This window comes from Drosophila santomea, chromosome 3L (assembly GCF_016746245.2).
Source record: "Drosophila santomea strain STO CAGO 1482 chromosome 3L, Prin_Dsan_1.1, whole genome shotgun sequence".
Classification (NCBI taxonomy): Eukaryota; Metazoa; Arthropoda; class Insecta; order Diptera; family Drosophilidae; genus Drosophila; species Drosophila santomea.
The window spans coordinates 16,575,417-16,590,907 of record NC_053018.2 but is presented as its reverse complement, the minus strand read 5'-3'; the positions used below and the strand labels follow the sequence as shown (position 1 = coordinate 16,590,907).

General features: G+C 38.8%; 4 protein-coding genes across 4 annotated transcripts; 1 reads left to right on the top strand and 3 right to left on the bottom strand.

Moving 5' to 3' along the window:
- Nucleotides 1-234: 234 nt before the first annotated feature.
- LOC120448466 lies at nt 235-1,211 on the bottom strand. Its single transcript, XM_039630485.1, has 2 exons — nt 1,132-1,211; nt 235-1,049 (listed from the first exon to the last, which is right to left on the bottom strand). Exons 1-2 carry the CDS (start codon nt 1,189-1,191, stop codon nt 339-341), a joined length of 771 nt encoding a protein of 256 aa, XP_039486419.1. The 5' UTR covers nt 1,192-1,211; the 3' UTR covers nt 235-338.
- Nucleotides 1,212-3,120: 1,909 nt separating this feature from the next.
- On the bottom strand, nt 3,121-10,140 carry LOC120448190 (NEDD4 family-interacting protein 1-like). Its single transcript, XM_039630055.2, has 2 exons — nt 10,002-10,140; nt 3,121-5,019 (listed from the first exon to the last, which is right to left on the bottom strand). Exon 2 carries the CDS (start codon nt 5,015-5,017, stop codon nt 4,214-4,216), a length of 804 nt encoding a protein of 267 aa, XP_039485989.1. The 5' UTR covers nt 5,018-5,019; nt 10,002-10,140; the 3' UTR covers nt 3,121-4,213.
- LOC120448191 (protein spitz) lies at nt 5,343-10,140 on the bottom strand. The gene is made up of 2 exons (XM_039630056.1): nt 10,002-10,140; nt 5,343-6,411 (listed from the first exon to the last, which is right to left on the bottom strand). The coding sequence occupies exon 2, from the start codon at nt 6,314-6,316 to the stop codon at nt 5,663-5,665; it is 654 nt and encodes a 217-aa protein (XP_039485990.1). The 5' UTR covers nt 6,317-6,411; nt 10,002-10,140; the 3' UTR covers nt 5,343-5,662.
- A 402-nt stretch (nt 10,141-10,542) lies between these two features.
- LOC120448192 (selenoprotein F) lies at nt 10,543-11,488 on the top strand. Its single transcript, XM_039630057.2, has 3 exons — nt 10,543-10,693; nt 10,749-10,867; nt 11,059-11,488. Exons 1-3 carry the CDS (start codon nt 10,655-10,657, stop codon nt 11,435-11,437), a joined length of 537 nt encoding a protein of 178 aa, XP_039485991.1. The 5' UTR covers nt 10,543-10,654; the 3' UTR covers nt 11,438-11,488.
- The last annotated feature ends 4,003 nt before the right edge of the window (nt 11,489-15,491 follow it).

Here is a 15,491-nt window from a genome sequence, read left to right as displayed (position 1 = left end):
CTTTACATATTTTTCTAAAGATGATCAGCTCGTAATATGTATTTATAAATTTAGCATTTATAAAATGCTATAATAAAGCAGCTTTTAAAATTACTAAGCTTATTGATCCTTTAAATTAAATATTTGAAACTACAGCACTAAGATTAGTTAGGGTGTTACAGGCGTATTAAAATGGACTAACGCAGTTTTATTCCAACGCGATAAATGAAATAATAACACACAAATTGCCGTGATAATAATATTTTTTATTACAAATTTGAAAAAGTATATATATGTACATTAAAAATTGGTTTTGGAAGAAAAATATTCCGTTACAGCTTGGGTTTCTAGAATCGAGCCTAGGATTCTAAGTGGCCAGAGGATGTGTCATGGATGGCCAAGTCCCTATTCCTGCCTTGAAATATGCATGTCCATTTAATCTCATTCCTCTCGCACTTATACTTGAATGTATCGGCCCGCGCATGGGGATTAATTTGACACTTTGTATCTTTTAACCAGAAATCTTTTTTACCTGTTCCGTTATCTAATATCAAGTACACTGTGCCAAGATATGGATCGATCGGCTGATCGGGATTGCTTAGCCTGAAACGTCTGGCCTGAGCAGAGACGGCCATGGCAATCATTTCCCTTTCCCGTTGTGCTGTTGGTGTATCCCATTGAGGGGCAATACTTCTATCGATAAAGTATGCAACGTGTTTCTGAACAAAAGAGTCCTGTGGGCAGCCGCTCGTCCTTTGAATGTCTGTTATCCTTCTTGGGTTTCCTTGGAAGTTATCCCGCTTACAGTCGTATTCAATAGTTAGTTGTGTTCCTTCTTCCATCTGCGAATTCCTATACCTATATGCGTCTGCTGTAAATTCGAATTTGCAAGTGCGCTCCAAATCACACGCCATCTTCGGCGGATACCGTGCATTCTCGTCAAGCTTCCTGCCATTATGGTATAAAGTACCCTTTTTAACCACGATATGAAACCCTGAATCACACTCAAGTCGGATTTGTATGGGAGTTGCTGTTAAGACAACCTCTGCTGTTTTTCCCTTTGCAGATGTCTGTACACAGAATAAGAAAATATATGTTATAGCTATACCTATCTTTTTACAAAAAAAAAAAAGTTACTTAATTCCAACTTACAAAATTGATCAATAATAACACTAGGATCGAGCCCAACGCTGTTGAAGTAACTGCCTTCATCTTAGCGACGAACTATGAACACTGATCTATTTTTTCTGAGAACAAGGCCTTTTATATTCATCCTCGAGGTATGGAACTCAGCGGCGATTTTGTTATCAAGTTATAGAATTGCCTCTGAGTTATTTTGTTTTGACCTTCGTGATCATGACAGACTCTGGCATGATTGAATGACCATAAGAACTTCTGCTTGTATTAAAAAATAGTTATATATCCCTTATCAATATTCCGACGAAGTATAAACATGCTAAAATAATTGTTATACCCTTTACTCCTAGAGCAAAGGGGTATGCTAGATTCGTTGAAAAGTATGTAACCATATAAAGTAAATATGTATATTTATGATCAGGATCAATAGCCGAGTTGATCTGGCCATGTCCGTGTTTCTGTCCGTCCGTATAAACGTCGAGATCTCAAAAACTATTAAAGTTAGAATGTTGAGATTATGCATGCAGATTCTAGACTCATAGATATTTTGATATTTTTTCTTTTTTTGTTAGTCTTGTGAATTTCTATTGATTTGCCAAAAAAAACGACCACAAATCAGAAAAAAAACGTCACGCACACACTTTTAAAAACAATTAAATTTTTTTTTATTTGTACCAATATTCTGAGTAACAGGTATCTGATAGTCGGGGATGTCGACTTGTTCTTCTTTTTAAACTTGTAGTATTTTTCCAAGAAAGTTTACGTGGTATAACCTTCTAATAGTTCACCATCTTATTATTATTTTTGTCGGTATTGATAATAAATGTCAAAAGCCAATCTGAAGAAAATGTATGATTACAATGCATTGTAAACGTCTGTAACCTCCTGTCACTCTTATAGTATTTGTTGCGAGCCTCTGAGGAAAGATTGATGCTTCTATTACTTGGTAGCTGTGCATTAACACTTTATGGACCGTTGCCGATGTTGGAAATCATGGATACGACATCTATTGAGTTATGGTTTTCTGGTAATATTTTTTAAATTGTGTTGGATCAATTGGTAGGTCACAAGAAATAGCAATTAAAATATTGCTAAAATATGCAATGAGGAATTCATCAAGACCTAAAATTTCAGCTAGTAGCTTAGGTGGGCGTTTAACTCGTCTTGATGTAGACAGCTTTGGATTTGAAGACAACAATGAACTTACTGTTATAACCATGTTGGACGAAAGCCATTTGGTATGTTTTGTCTTAAATCTGGCCATATTTCTATTACAATTTGCCAAATTCTTTTGAATGAAAAGGTGAAAGCTTCTCACTTTGGTGTTGATTTCAACCTTTTTCTCTGTGCTTAAGTCGAATTCTTTCAGTTCATCATAAATCCAACTCGAAACGGAAGATGCGCTACGATTTTTTTGTATGTAGATATCAAGCAGTTGCTCATAGGCGAACTCAACCACAGCTGTTATATTAAGGATTGTACACATCGGAGCAAAAAAGATTTTTAAAATTAGTTTATATACACTTTGCACTATAATGACACATAATTACTTTTTGTCACAAATTGGCACAAAATTAGTTATACTCCACAAAAGACGGGTTTGCAGGTTAGCTTTTTTCTACTTTCGGACAACACAAATAAAAGCACACCAAAAACACATTAACAAACATGAACGAAATTTTTTTAATACAAATATTCTACATACCTTGGTAGAAGGGCTGCCAAAATTTCAGAGATGCATCAAAACAACTAAAATCTTTTGATTCATTTTAGTTGAAGTATATGCTATTCAAATTTTATTATTAAAACAGGTTTACTTTCTATGAAAAATTTGAATTTTCGTCGAAAAATCGGCTCGCTGGCCCAATGTGCAAGGGAAGAAAATCGTTGCTTTTTACAAACCAAATTACTAATCTAGAGAGAGAGGAAGTGCCAACAAGTCCGCTTTCTTAGTCCATTGTTTCCAAAATACCGTGGTTTTGATCAGAGCCAAAAAAGTCCATATTTGAATGTCATCATTCGATTTTATTGAATTTGCATAAAACTGGTGCAGATCTTGCGACTCTGCACCCTTTGCAATGCGTAAGCATCGTTTGATTTACATACAAAGGGAGTAAACATATTAATTAAACGTTATAATAGGCAATAATCATAAGTTCTAGCAATAATTGTTTGTGTGTGTTTAGCATTCGTATTACTGCCGGCTCTTGTGTAGTTAATTAATTAAGTACCACAGCGTAAAATGGGCTCAACAAAAGATATGGGTGGCATATTTTTCTATCTCAACCCTTCATATTTTTTATCCCATTTTTTTTTTTTTTTGGTTTAATTTGTGTCTTTGTTTCAAGTGCATGGGCGCCACTAACAGGCCTAGGGTTATTTTGTAGGGGTGTAGAGGGACCAATTAGAGTGAGATAATTATATATCCATACCCATTTCACATACATTTACAATTATAATCGATTGGGGAGAGCAGCGAAGATGCATTCGCTTTTCACTTTTCAACACACATTTTTAACATCATTATGCTACAGTTGCCGGTTTCGTGGACTAAGTTGCGCTAGTTAACATATAAACTACAGAAAACACTAACCCACAACTAGGATTGCTCGCGAAATCGCTAGGAATCTTAAAAAAGTTGCGTTTGTAAACGGTGCTGCGCATATACTTTACAATATCTGAGCTCTTCTAATAAATTAATGCACCCAGCACCGTTTACAATTTACAATTGGCTTAAAGTAAAAATGTGCAATACATATTGATTTTAAAAGAAAATTTAAACTTTTAAAAAAGCTAATACAGTTTCGAACTGGCCAGACATCCAAAAAAGATTTATGACTTGAAATGTGGTAAACGGTTATACAAATTTAGAGTTTGTACGTTATTACTTATATTTTGAAGAAGTTGATTGACTAATACATTTAAGGGAATACTTTCAAGCCCATAGTGATTTCGAGAACTCTCCAAAGTAAGTTCGCGTTGATTTTTCGTGTGCTGGGTCTGGGGAATAGAGGGTGTTGGGAACGGGTAGGGTTCGAGCCTCCTAGCCACCCACAACGTATTTACAAGACGGCCACTGGAAAGCCTCCAGGTACACCTAGTAAAAGAATAGCAGCCGTTCCTGGGCAGAGGCGGAAAGCAGGCGCCACGATCGCTTAATGCTGACATACTGTATTAAAGCACGTATGCTGATCAGGAAGCCAAAGGCGCAGATCAGCCACCAAAGCCAGGAGTTTTCGTGCGAGGCCAAGTCCGTCGAGTGCTTCACGATCAGCGTCCATTTGGCCAGCGACAATCCAAATCCCGACAATGCTCCATATCGGGCGGCAATTGTGTGACAGAAACAGGTGAGCATCAGGAAGCCGATCCAGTTGAACAAAAACGCCACAATGAAGGCCGTGATGAACATGATGTCCGTGCCGAGCAAGTTGTCGGTGGTGGACAGGCTATTTTCCGGATCGCTGGCATCGATGGCGATGAACGTGAGAGCCGGCTGGCCGGATCGCACAGCAGCGGCTCCATCGCGTAGTGGATTTGGCGGCAGTAGCGGATTCGGCGGCGGTGGAAGCTGCTGCGAGGAAGGCAAAGTCAAAAAGGCGGGCGGCAGCTCTCCGTTCAGCGACTTCTCCATTTGAACCTCCTCGTACGTGGGCAACTTCCCGTGTATCTCTGGCGGCAGTTGTGCATTCATAAGGTCCGCCTGGCCCGGCAGCTGCACCTGCATCTGCATCGGGATCTGACTGGGATCGGGTGTGGCCAGGGCCAGCGGTGGCATCTGAGCCGGCAGTGCCACCTGCTGGCCATGGCCCACGTTCGCCTCGTACGGTGGCGGGGCACTGAAGTCCGCCTTGGGCGGACCCAATTGATCGTCCCCGGGAGACGGCTGGTTGTTGTGCGGCATGACTGGAAATTACAAACGGAAAACGGGGATAAATTAATTCAGTGTTGAAGGGGATACAAAATATATGATTGATGACAGGTTAAGGCGAAGTCCTAAAAAAGAAGAATCCTAAGAAATTGTGTGCCTTGTTACATATTAAATTAAAGATTTCCTTATTTTCTTATAGCTTATACTCTTCACACAGAAATCCAGATCAACTGTTTAATATTTCATGCAAACAACTTGAACAAAAATGGCAGAAAACCAAGGCCATGATGAATTTTGTGCAAAAGAATCTGGGAAAGTTCGAAATATGTCTTATATAAATTGAAAGTAAAGCAGGTGATTTAGTTTAGTTCTCGATTTTATTAACGATATTAGTCCACGCGTTTTTAATATAATTAGGTGTATAATAAATAAATGGGCGGCTAGCTGCCAAAATTGCATTGAATTATATCTAGATTTATTTTTATCTCTCTCTCTGAGCAATCAGTTTTCGTTCGTTAATACTTGATCTAAATGTTTTATAGGCACGTCAGTAGGCACTTAGAACTACAGCATTCGCCATCCGATCAGATGGTAAAAATAATAGTTTCGTTTAGCAGTTAAAATAAACAGTTGGACATGTTAGACATTTAAAAACAAATGAGCAGCCAGGCTAATTAGTTAGCGCAAAAGTTCGTTGCAATGCCTGGGGCGATTGGAGGCTGTCGCTTGAAGGTGAGCCTCCTCCAGCGATAGGATGCGGCAGGGGCCAAAGGGACGTCTCACTGGGCGCAAGGGTCGCAAACCATCCACCTCGTCCATGCCCTCGTTCTGACAACCACCGTCGGTCGTTGTGGTTGTAGTGCTGTCGTGCAGCTTTAGTTTTTGCAGCTTCTCGTGTCGCAGGTACAATACCACACAGCACATGGCCATAAACAGAAGGGCCAGCGTTGCTCCGCTAACAATGCTGGCCTTCTCTAGCATCACGCGGTTCCTGGTTGGCAGGTACGAGCCATCAATCTCCTTGAACTCGCACCTCGGTCCCATGAATCCCAAGGCACATTCGCAGTTGTATAGTGGTTCATTGTGGATCTTCACCGTAAAGCAGGTGCCATCGTTCAGGCAATACCAGGCGTCATAGGTGGGTGGACAGGCGAAGGTCGGGAAGGTGACATTTGGCCTCGGCGTTGTGGATATCTCCACATTGTCCGGCGGCAGGATCGGTGCAGCTGTGGGCCGCGGCTTGGCGATGGCACGCGAGGAACAGGCGGCGGTGAGCGGTAGAAAAGCGCCGATTAAAGCGGTGGCAAGCAGCAACAGATCCTGGACTCGCATCTTGATCTTAACTCATGGCAGCTTACTTGGGAATGTGGGCAATGCAGTGTGAGGTGTTTTGTAATGTGGAATTCTTGGCTTTGGCTGGCAGGCGGCTGCAAAACAAAAACGAAGTGCGATTAAAAACAAATCAAAAATGTAAGCTCGTGTTCGGGTCTGTGTGGGTTAATTGCCTGCCTAGCACCGCCAGCCGCCTCCTTCTCACAATTACAACCTATGCTCCTCGACCTAAGTGAGAACGAGAAACAGAAAATCGAATTTCATAAATTTTTAACAACAAAATGACATCGTTTATTTACCTGGCCGGAATCGCGAGCGGAACCCAAGCGGCTGTGGCACTTGCACAGCCTGCATTCATTATCAAGTAGTTTTTCTGTTTACACTCTCACTTAACACTATCGTACACTTCGGGCACTTCAATATATAAAAACTGTATAATATGTACTTAAACGTACAAAAAGTTGGCTTAACTTTGGAATTCGCCACGCCTTTATCCAAAATTTTTAAATGTATTTGTATGTAGGTAATCTTAAAATGATCTTTTCCGGAGGAAGAATGATCTTGATTTCTTGTTAGAATGAAACTGATGCCATTGGGTTTTATACACAAAATAATAGGAATGATATTCAGCTCTGTTTATATCAACAGAAATGATGTTGAGTAATTCTGTTCAAACAAATACATAATTTTTAAGCATCCAGCGACCATTTGAGTGGGCGTATATAAACATAAACTAATTAGTATTCGCCTTAGCTGCGATTTAGCTATTCACATTGCTAAGTCCATAATAACAGTATCGTTTCCAGAAACATTTTATTTTATGTAAATTGAATTAAACATGAACTAACAAATCAAATTAATTTGATTAAAATGTTAGTCATGCTAACTAAATTATATCAATTTCATTTTTCAAACATGCAATAAATTACATTATTAATCAAAACTAAAGTTATATTCGTCTACAGTTTACATGTAAGTAAAGAAAAATCGCATTTTCTAGGAAGATCGATATAAAGTTGCAAATATAATAAAGATGCAATACGTTTTAAAAAGTTTTGCTTTTGTCACCTGTTTGGACTTTGGCACATTAAAATGAAAGAGTATGAATTGGTATGCATATTGTTGATCTTATAATTTTACATTGTGACAAACTTAATTCATCATGTATTAAATACAATAAATAACCTTAAACATCGTCACTAGTCGGGATCTCAATTCACAGTGAAGAGTCCGTGGACTGTAAAGCTTTCCCGAAGCCACAGACCCATAAATCTTTCTCTTTTCCACCCATCGCATGTGTAGCACGCACCTACGTCTAAAAATAACAACAACAATGCTTACGAGTGAAAGTTGACAGCTGAAATGGCAGAAGAAGAGTGCGATTGCGAGTGCGAGTGGGACAGTGCGAAAGTCGCAACATACGAATGCAAATAATATGACCTTTCGGTCAATTAAATAAAAACTGAGCCACGCAAGCAACACAAAAATAGTTCAAGCCTATAAAGAAACTGCGTGAGTGGGCTTAAGTTGGCCCTAATTTCTGCGAGTGCATGTATGGGTTTTTATAGTTTTTTTTTTATATCTATTAGTGTGTGGGTGAGACGGACGTAAGCTTGAATAATGAGCTAATAGACGCCAACGAGCTAAATGAGCACCTAGGGGCTTATCAAAAATTGACCTCAAACAACAGAATACACAGAAACAAATGTTGATATATGGTAATCAATTGGACTGCTGTGAATATAACAAACAAGATAGTTATGTTTCATATGCACAAAATAATTCTTTATAATATATAAATTTTAAAATCCTCCATCAGGCATCTGTGAATTTTAATATGATATTGCCAATTTTTTTCCGTGCCCAAAAATATATCTAAAAATCAACACAGAGAAACCTAACAGTATTGATAAGGTGACGAATACCATCCACAGGTGCGGAAAGTAAGTGGATGCTAGGCAGTAATTACAGTTACCTGCGGATGAGTCAGATGTGCGGGCATTTGAAAAATTGCAAAATTGCACGAAACGGAGAGATTGTATGGTGTACAGTCGAACTTCTCTGGGTTTTGCCAATACATTTGGTAATGCCATTTTAAAGTAAAACATTATAGAGATTTGGGCGGTTTCACAATACCCAATGATAAGTGTATGAGTCCGCAGTCTTATTTCTTAACAATTCACTAACATTCGTGCTCAAGTACACTTATCGTTTACATGCTTCAAAGCTGGCATTTAATTAATTTCAATGAAATATAAATACATAGAAAATGCAAATTTAAGTAGTCTGGAAAATACGTTTGTTATTGAATTTAAAATAATAATTATAAAAGTTTAAACGCAAGTATTTCGATAATGTATATAATAGGATAGGAAATCCAACAGGTATACGAATTATTTTACATTTTTCTAAATTTTAAAGTAATAATTTTATAAGCAAAATAAGTTTTGTATCTAAGATTAAACAGCATACAAAAGAACACATATTATCGAACTACTTTCATTGGGTATCTATGGAATACCCTTTAATTAAAGGTTGTTGGTGCTAACCAAGTTTTACTGTAACTACGTGCACGTAAAAATAAGACGGGAGAAGAAGTTATAGCAGAGGGAGAAAGCAACAGGGCCGTGGCAAAAGGCGTTGGAAATTAGCGAATTGCCGTGGAAGAGTAACAACGCAGTTTGGGCCAGGTTTTGGATTTCAGCCGGAGTTTGTTCGGTGATAAGAAATTTGAGCGCGTGGACAGCTGCCAAGCAGCAGGTGTGCGCGAGGGAGAGGGCGATATAGGCATCACTGGAATAAAGCATGAGGTAAACCAGTTAAACGGGACCGAGAGCACAAAAGAGAGCATGGAGATGCAAGCGGAAGAAGCTGAAGAAGATGCAGATGGAGCTGTCTGAATGGAAGGTCTCTTAAGGGGCAATTTCCTGGATTGAATGAAAAACACACAGGCACGGACAGCTGCATTGGTATTGCAGTGGAATAGAGAAAGAATACGAGTAGTGGCGAAGAGGGGCGGTGGGCGACTGCGAGAACGAGTTTCCAAGCAAACGGCGCTTGTTGTTATTGTTTTTTTTTAGATTTTTTTTATTTCGATGCGATTTATGTTGTTTTTTCAGTTTTTTGCATTGTTGGTTTAATATCGTGCAGAATGAAAAAATCATCAGCAAGGTAGATTGTCGAATGGCCAAACGAGTTGCTGTTGTTCGATTTTCATAGCTCCAGATTTTGATTTAACCGCTAGACTACTTTTTGGCTATGTAGTCATTGGTCTATCGATAGCCAAACGCCATTTGGAAACATTCGCGTGTTATTGATTGCATATATTGTACAAGGGCAAATGAATTAATTTACTCGTGTAAATATGAATTAAATAAACAAGTACACCGCCACACAGGCAGACTTATCAGCGTGTGCAATGTTTGTAGCATTTAGCACCTGAGTGGCGAAATCTAGCAGAATTAAGATTATTAATGTGCTAAACAAAACATAAACACATGAACACACACACAACTGGGGCCAAAGAAAAAGGAGGGGAGAGAGAGCCTTAAATTTCCAGGAGCGCTCCTATAACGGTTATTTATATTCCTTTCTTCGCCCTTACATTTCACATCTATTTGTGTACCCGATTTTAATTCGATTTGCTTCTAGTTCGCCTTTTCTGTGCCATGTTCTATTTATTCACCTTGTTTTCTTCTATGCGTTGGTCGATTGCGATTGCGTTCGCTTTTCTCTTTTGCGCAGCGCTCTCTCACGTTTCCGTTTTATTGATTTTGTTCGAAATTCTGTTGATTTGTTGTTGCCAAACACGCACTCAGTTAATACTGTTGGTTTTTTGGCTGCACTGCGACAGTAGGCGATTCGCTTTTGAGTGGCTTCACTGTACGCAATTAAACTTATTTAAAACTGGGCTCACTTCGCGAGCGAAGCGAAAAAAACAAATGCACCACCAGGAATAATCTTCGATTTCTGAGCTAGTGGTGACCAGTTGTAAGGCAGTCCGTATCGATTGTAGGGAAGAATGCGTGATAAGCTATCGAAGCGCAGGAAATTAGATAGAATTCAAGTGTAACTGTACAATTTATGTATTTTAAGGTCAAAATAGTGTTTTTTTTTGTCGTGTTTATCACAGCTGCTTACAAATTTTAATTATTGCCTAATTCAATAAACTGTCTTCCGAATACCCTAAACGTTAAAAAGACAATTCAAATCCAAGGCGATAATAATCGATAAGATCGTCTGAATAATATAATTTTCCCTTCTCCCATCACTAAGCTAAGAAAATTTTGTAAACAACGACGTGGACGTAGTAAATTTAATTGGAATTTAGCCAGTAAAATGCATAAAAGTGCGATCTTTCTTCTACTGGCATTAAGTGTAAGTTATGTCTGAGGCTATAACATGATAAACAACTATATTTAATCTTCTACAGTGCCAGCAAATCCAAGCCGAACTAACGGCCGCAGACTGCCGGTCGCTGGGCTTTATTAAGGCCCAGTTAATGTGCTCCAGTTGCGACAAACTGGATGATTTTGGACTGGATACCATCAAGTAGGTTCGAAACTTTAACAATAATCTAGTTTGGATTTGTAAAGATAGCCATGAAGAATGCTATAGGCATTCCATATGTACATACATGCATAAATTCTTCAATAATATCTAATTCTTATAAGATTAGGTTAAATTACTTACTACCTTTTACTACCTATTTTTATTGAGTCAAAACATTGGTACTATTTCAGACCTCAGTGCAAGCAATGCTGCACTCTGGATCAACAGACGGCGGCACAGCGTACATATGCCAAGGCCATTCTGGAGGTGTGTACCTGCAAGTTCCGGGCATATCCGCAGATTCAAGCCTTCATTCAAAGCGGCCGGCCCGCCAAATTCCCCAACCTCCAGATCAAATACGTAAGGGGACTGGATCCTGTGGTCAAGCTCCTAGATGCCAGTGGTAAGGTTCAGGAGACGCTGTCCATAACCAAGTGGAACACCGACACTGTCGAGGAGTTCTTCGAAACGCATCTGGCCAAAGATGGTGTCGGCAAGAGTTCGTACAGCGTAGTGGAGGATGCCGACGGAGATGATGATGAAGATTATCTGCGTACCAACAGGATCTAAAATAAGCATTCCCAAAACTGTAGATTAATAAAATCAATAGAAATTTCAAAATCTTGGAATTTTTATATTTTCGATCTGATTTTGTTACATTCTGCTTGATTCGGTTGAGGAGTTCCAACCTTTTTAATGAAGTAAAACATTGCAGTGCTTTTATATAAAATGATAAACGATTTCGAGATAATAAAAATTTATGGGATGTCAAAAAGATTTAAAGCATTTGGAACTATAAAAATTGAGGTTTTACAGCCACTGCACGCCTGAGCTTTTCTACGCGCCACAGCGAAAAGCTGTGAGAACAGTTTGAGTGCCATTGGAAAGCCAGTTACTGCAATGCGACGCCGTGGGAGTTTTTGATCCATGGTTATAAATGAAATCATTTTATTTGTTATCTTGTTATCGATGGCAGAGGAAAGTTCCCGACTGAGGCAACAAAGTCGCGGCATTGTGACCGAAATTCTTATCGCAAAGACATCAGACCACCCGAACACCCCCTTTTGTGACCGTCAGCAGTGACGTAGTGGGCTCACATGGTGGGGGTCCTCAAGTCGATCAATATTTGATCAGCCTGCTGAAGTAATTGTGGTAACTGAAACGGCAAACAGCATATGTACATACATATTTCTTTCTTCCCGCCAAAATCGTAGCTGAGTTCTATTTCCGATCTGTGACGCAGCCTTGACATCGCCGTCTTTCCGCTCTCTAAATCTGGTTATTATCCGGATTCCGCGCATGAGCAAACGGTTCCTAAGTCGACCATGTTGAAATGGGATCGGTGCTCTAGCACCTGCTTTCCTATTATTTAAAACATTAATAACCACTTATACTTTCATATACTTAGATCAATTGTTTTTAAAATGATGTAAATGGGTTCGAAAGATCTAACCTATGAAAGTTTATAACATTGTGTATGGATTATTAAAGTTGATTCTTTTGGAATTATGAACTATTAATTATTAAAGTTTATTCTTTGTAACTTTTGTGACTGACTAATATCTAAAAAATAAATAGTATATAAATATAAATAGTACGATGAATATAAGCAAATACCAGAGCATTTATGCAAGTAAACGTCTAGCTATACAAGCACTTTGAAGAATGCATTAACAACTATAGAAGCGCCTTCAACTGATTACAGCATCCACAAATTCAGCTATGCGAGCGGCAGAGCGAAAAGAGCAAGTAATATTGTTTATAAGCCCACTGCACTATCGCCTGTTTACGTTTCATTACAAATATACACGAATATACCTATGAACATTGGTGTTTATTATTTGCTGTCCTTGTTGTTTATTGTTGTAATCGAAGTCGGCTTTTTACGGAGCTACAATGGGATGTACTAAAGACATTAGAATATAATTCAATATAATATTCTTATGTCTTTGGCTGTATCTATTTAACATTTCATTGTCCTTGCACCACTGTGATGGAGCCTTTATCACCGCTGCCCTTGAAGGGACTGCAGCCAGCACGTGTGCCAATGCCAATACAACCCAATCCGTATCTGAATCCAAAACCAATCTCCAACGTCAATGCTGGGCCCCTCTGATGCGTATGGATTATTTTTAGCCGCTGCTATCACACGCAGACCCATCGTACGGATAAATGTATACACAGGGACAATGTACCTCTAAATGTAAATTTACTCACTTTGGGCACGTGCCCCGCCTAAATGGAAAGAACAGCAAATGTACTATTTTATTTTAAAGGATCAAAAGGACGAAATCTGCTGCTGGCAGCAGAGGAGAAAATGTACATGTGCCAATCTTAAAGTAATTGATAGCTCTTTAAGAAACTAAAACTAATTTGAAAATCTTCCAATATTATATTCCATTTTCGAAACACTATGCATTTCCAGTTGAACCAGAGAAGTAAGAACCAGAAAGGTAAGTCATTCACCTTTGCGTATTTAATTTGGATGTCGTCTCCCAATTAAGTACTATTAAAAGGGTAATTACTAAACCATTGACGTTCTAGCAGATATAGCCTTTTCTGCTGTGCATACTCTTATCAATCAATAGGCAGGCGCTGTAATCAATACTAATTATTTGCTATTATGATTACTCTTGCGCACGCACACACGCACACACACACACCGAGACCGAGGCATGCATTACAATTGGAATCCGAGAATCTCTTGCGTTCTTATCTATTGTGTGGCATACAAGAGACTAGGGTGCATTCAACTGGTATGTGTTGCAAAAACTACGATATATACATATGTACTTTCTGTATATACGATGCCCTTGCAGTAGGCGTCAAAATAATAGCAAAACTTCTCTAAAAAGCTTAAAATATGTAATATTATAAACAGTGGAATCATATATAACATCGCTTGAAACAATAAAGAAAATATGTAACCATTAGGAAAAATATTGAAATGCCACAAGAAATCCTTTTAGATATGATATAATATTTAGAAACATTTATACAGGACCCCGATTCTGAAGAATATAGAAGCTTACCAAGCTCACTATTTGTTATGAAAAGAAGTTTCAATTTACGAATTAAAGTGTTGACTTATCCACGAAAATAGTTATAGTAAATAAAAAATAGTTATGATTAAAAGAGTGTTTATATTTATTGATTTACACGATCCTTTATTCTTCGGAGAGTCACTTTTATTCTCAATAATGAAAGTGAAAACATAAGTTAAGTCATTTTAGGTACTAATCGCTTGACCGCTGCTGTCTATGTGGCATATAGCCAGCTGGCCGGAGTAAGGGAAATGGCAATAGCAGAGTAGCATTGTAGAATTGTAGAGCAGCAATGGCAATGTCCCCAAAGACCCCCCGGAAAGTGGAGAGTGGGGAGATTGGAGCATGGGCGGGTGTCGAGTACTGCAGCTGAAGTGCCAATGCTGGAGAAGCTGAATAATGTCGGCTGATTCTGAATGTGGATTGCGAACTGGAATCGAATCTGTTGTTGTTTCTGCTGTGCGAATGCGAATGGGAATGGGAATGCGAGTGCGAATGCTGATAACATTTGCGCATTTGGAGTGGCTTTGGGGGTGATAACGATAATGACGTTATCGTCACAACGTCATCACTTCCAGCCAACCCACACTCACAGATTTAATTTCATGCCAATTTAACACTTAATTAAGATCTAACACGAACACGAAATAATAATAAACACCCAGCAATCCCGCCCTAACGTTTTCCGTTCGGTTCTGGCGCTTTCAGTGGGTACAGTCGTACCCCCCGAAAGATGAAGATGCTTGGGGCGCTCAACCTTTGTTGACATTATAATTAAAGATGCGAGTGCGAAATGTAAACATAACCAGCAATAAACGCCAGCGGAAAACATTTCAATTAATTTCGATTTCAGGTCTAGTGAGGAGGCTTGACTGTATTGGCGTTATGCTGCTTACTACATGTGGGGCTTGCCCTTTACCGTTATACCACCGATATCTGCTCTCCCACGCAAACTGCCGTTTTTCTCTCTCTCTCTCTCTATCAACAGAGAAAACAAATCGGATTCCTTTTAAAAAAGATATGGAGATATTTGTGTTTCAAAACCAAATACCAAATAAACTATAGCAATACAGCGCACAAAATGTTTAATTTGATACGTGTCTTTCCAGTTTTTCAACACAAATATGCTACTTTTATGGTGAGCCAATAGCTTTCTGAAGGTTTTATCAATGTTTCCAATCACAAAAATCACATTAAATAGGGAAAATCAAATACAATTAATGCTATAAGTTCATATCAGTATAATTAGAAAGAGCTATATAATGTATATTATTTCCACATAAAAATTGAACTTTTCTTGCCGTGTGGTGTGGCTCATTAGTTCCTGGCTTGAGCTCTCTAGATTTGTTTATAAGTGTCTGGCTGTAAAGATCGAAAACTTGATTTCGGAATTACGAGCAGCTTTTTTAATTTATTAAACCCAGCTGACGTCTTGCGTATTTCTGTGAATAATTTTATTATTTGCTCTCCGGATCCGGCGATCCGATCCAATCCGTCGCTCTCCGCCATCCGTGGCACATGTGCAAATATGTACCGAGCAGTCTGGAAAAGTAGTAGATTCCGAAAGAGGAGTATTTCGC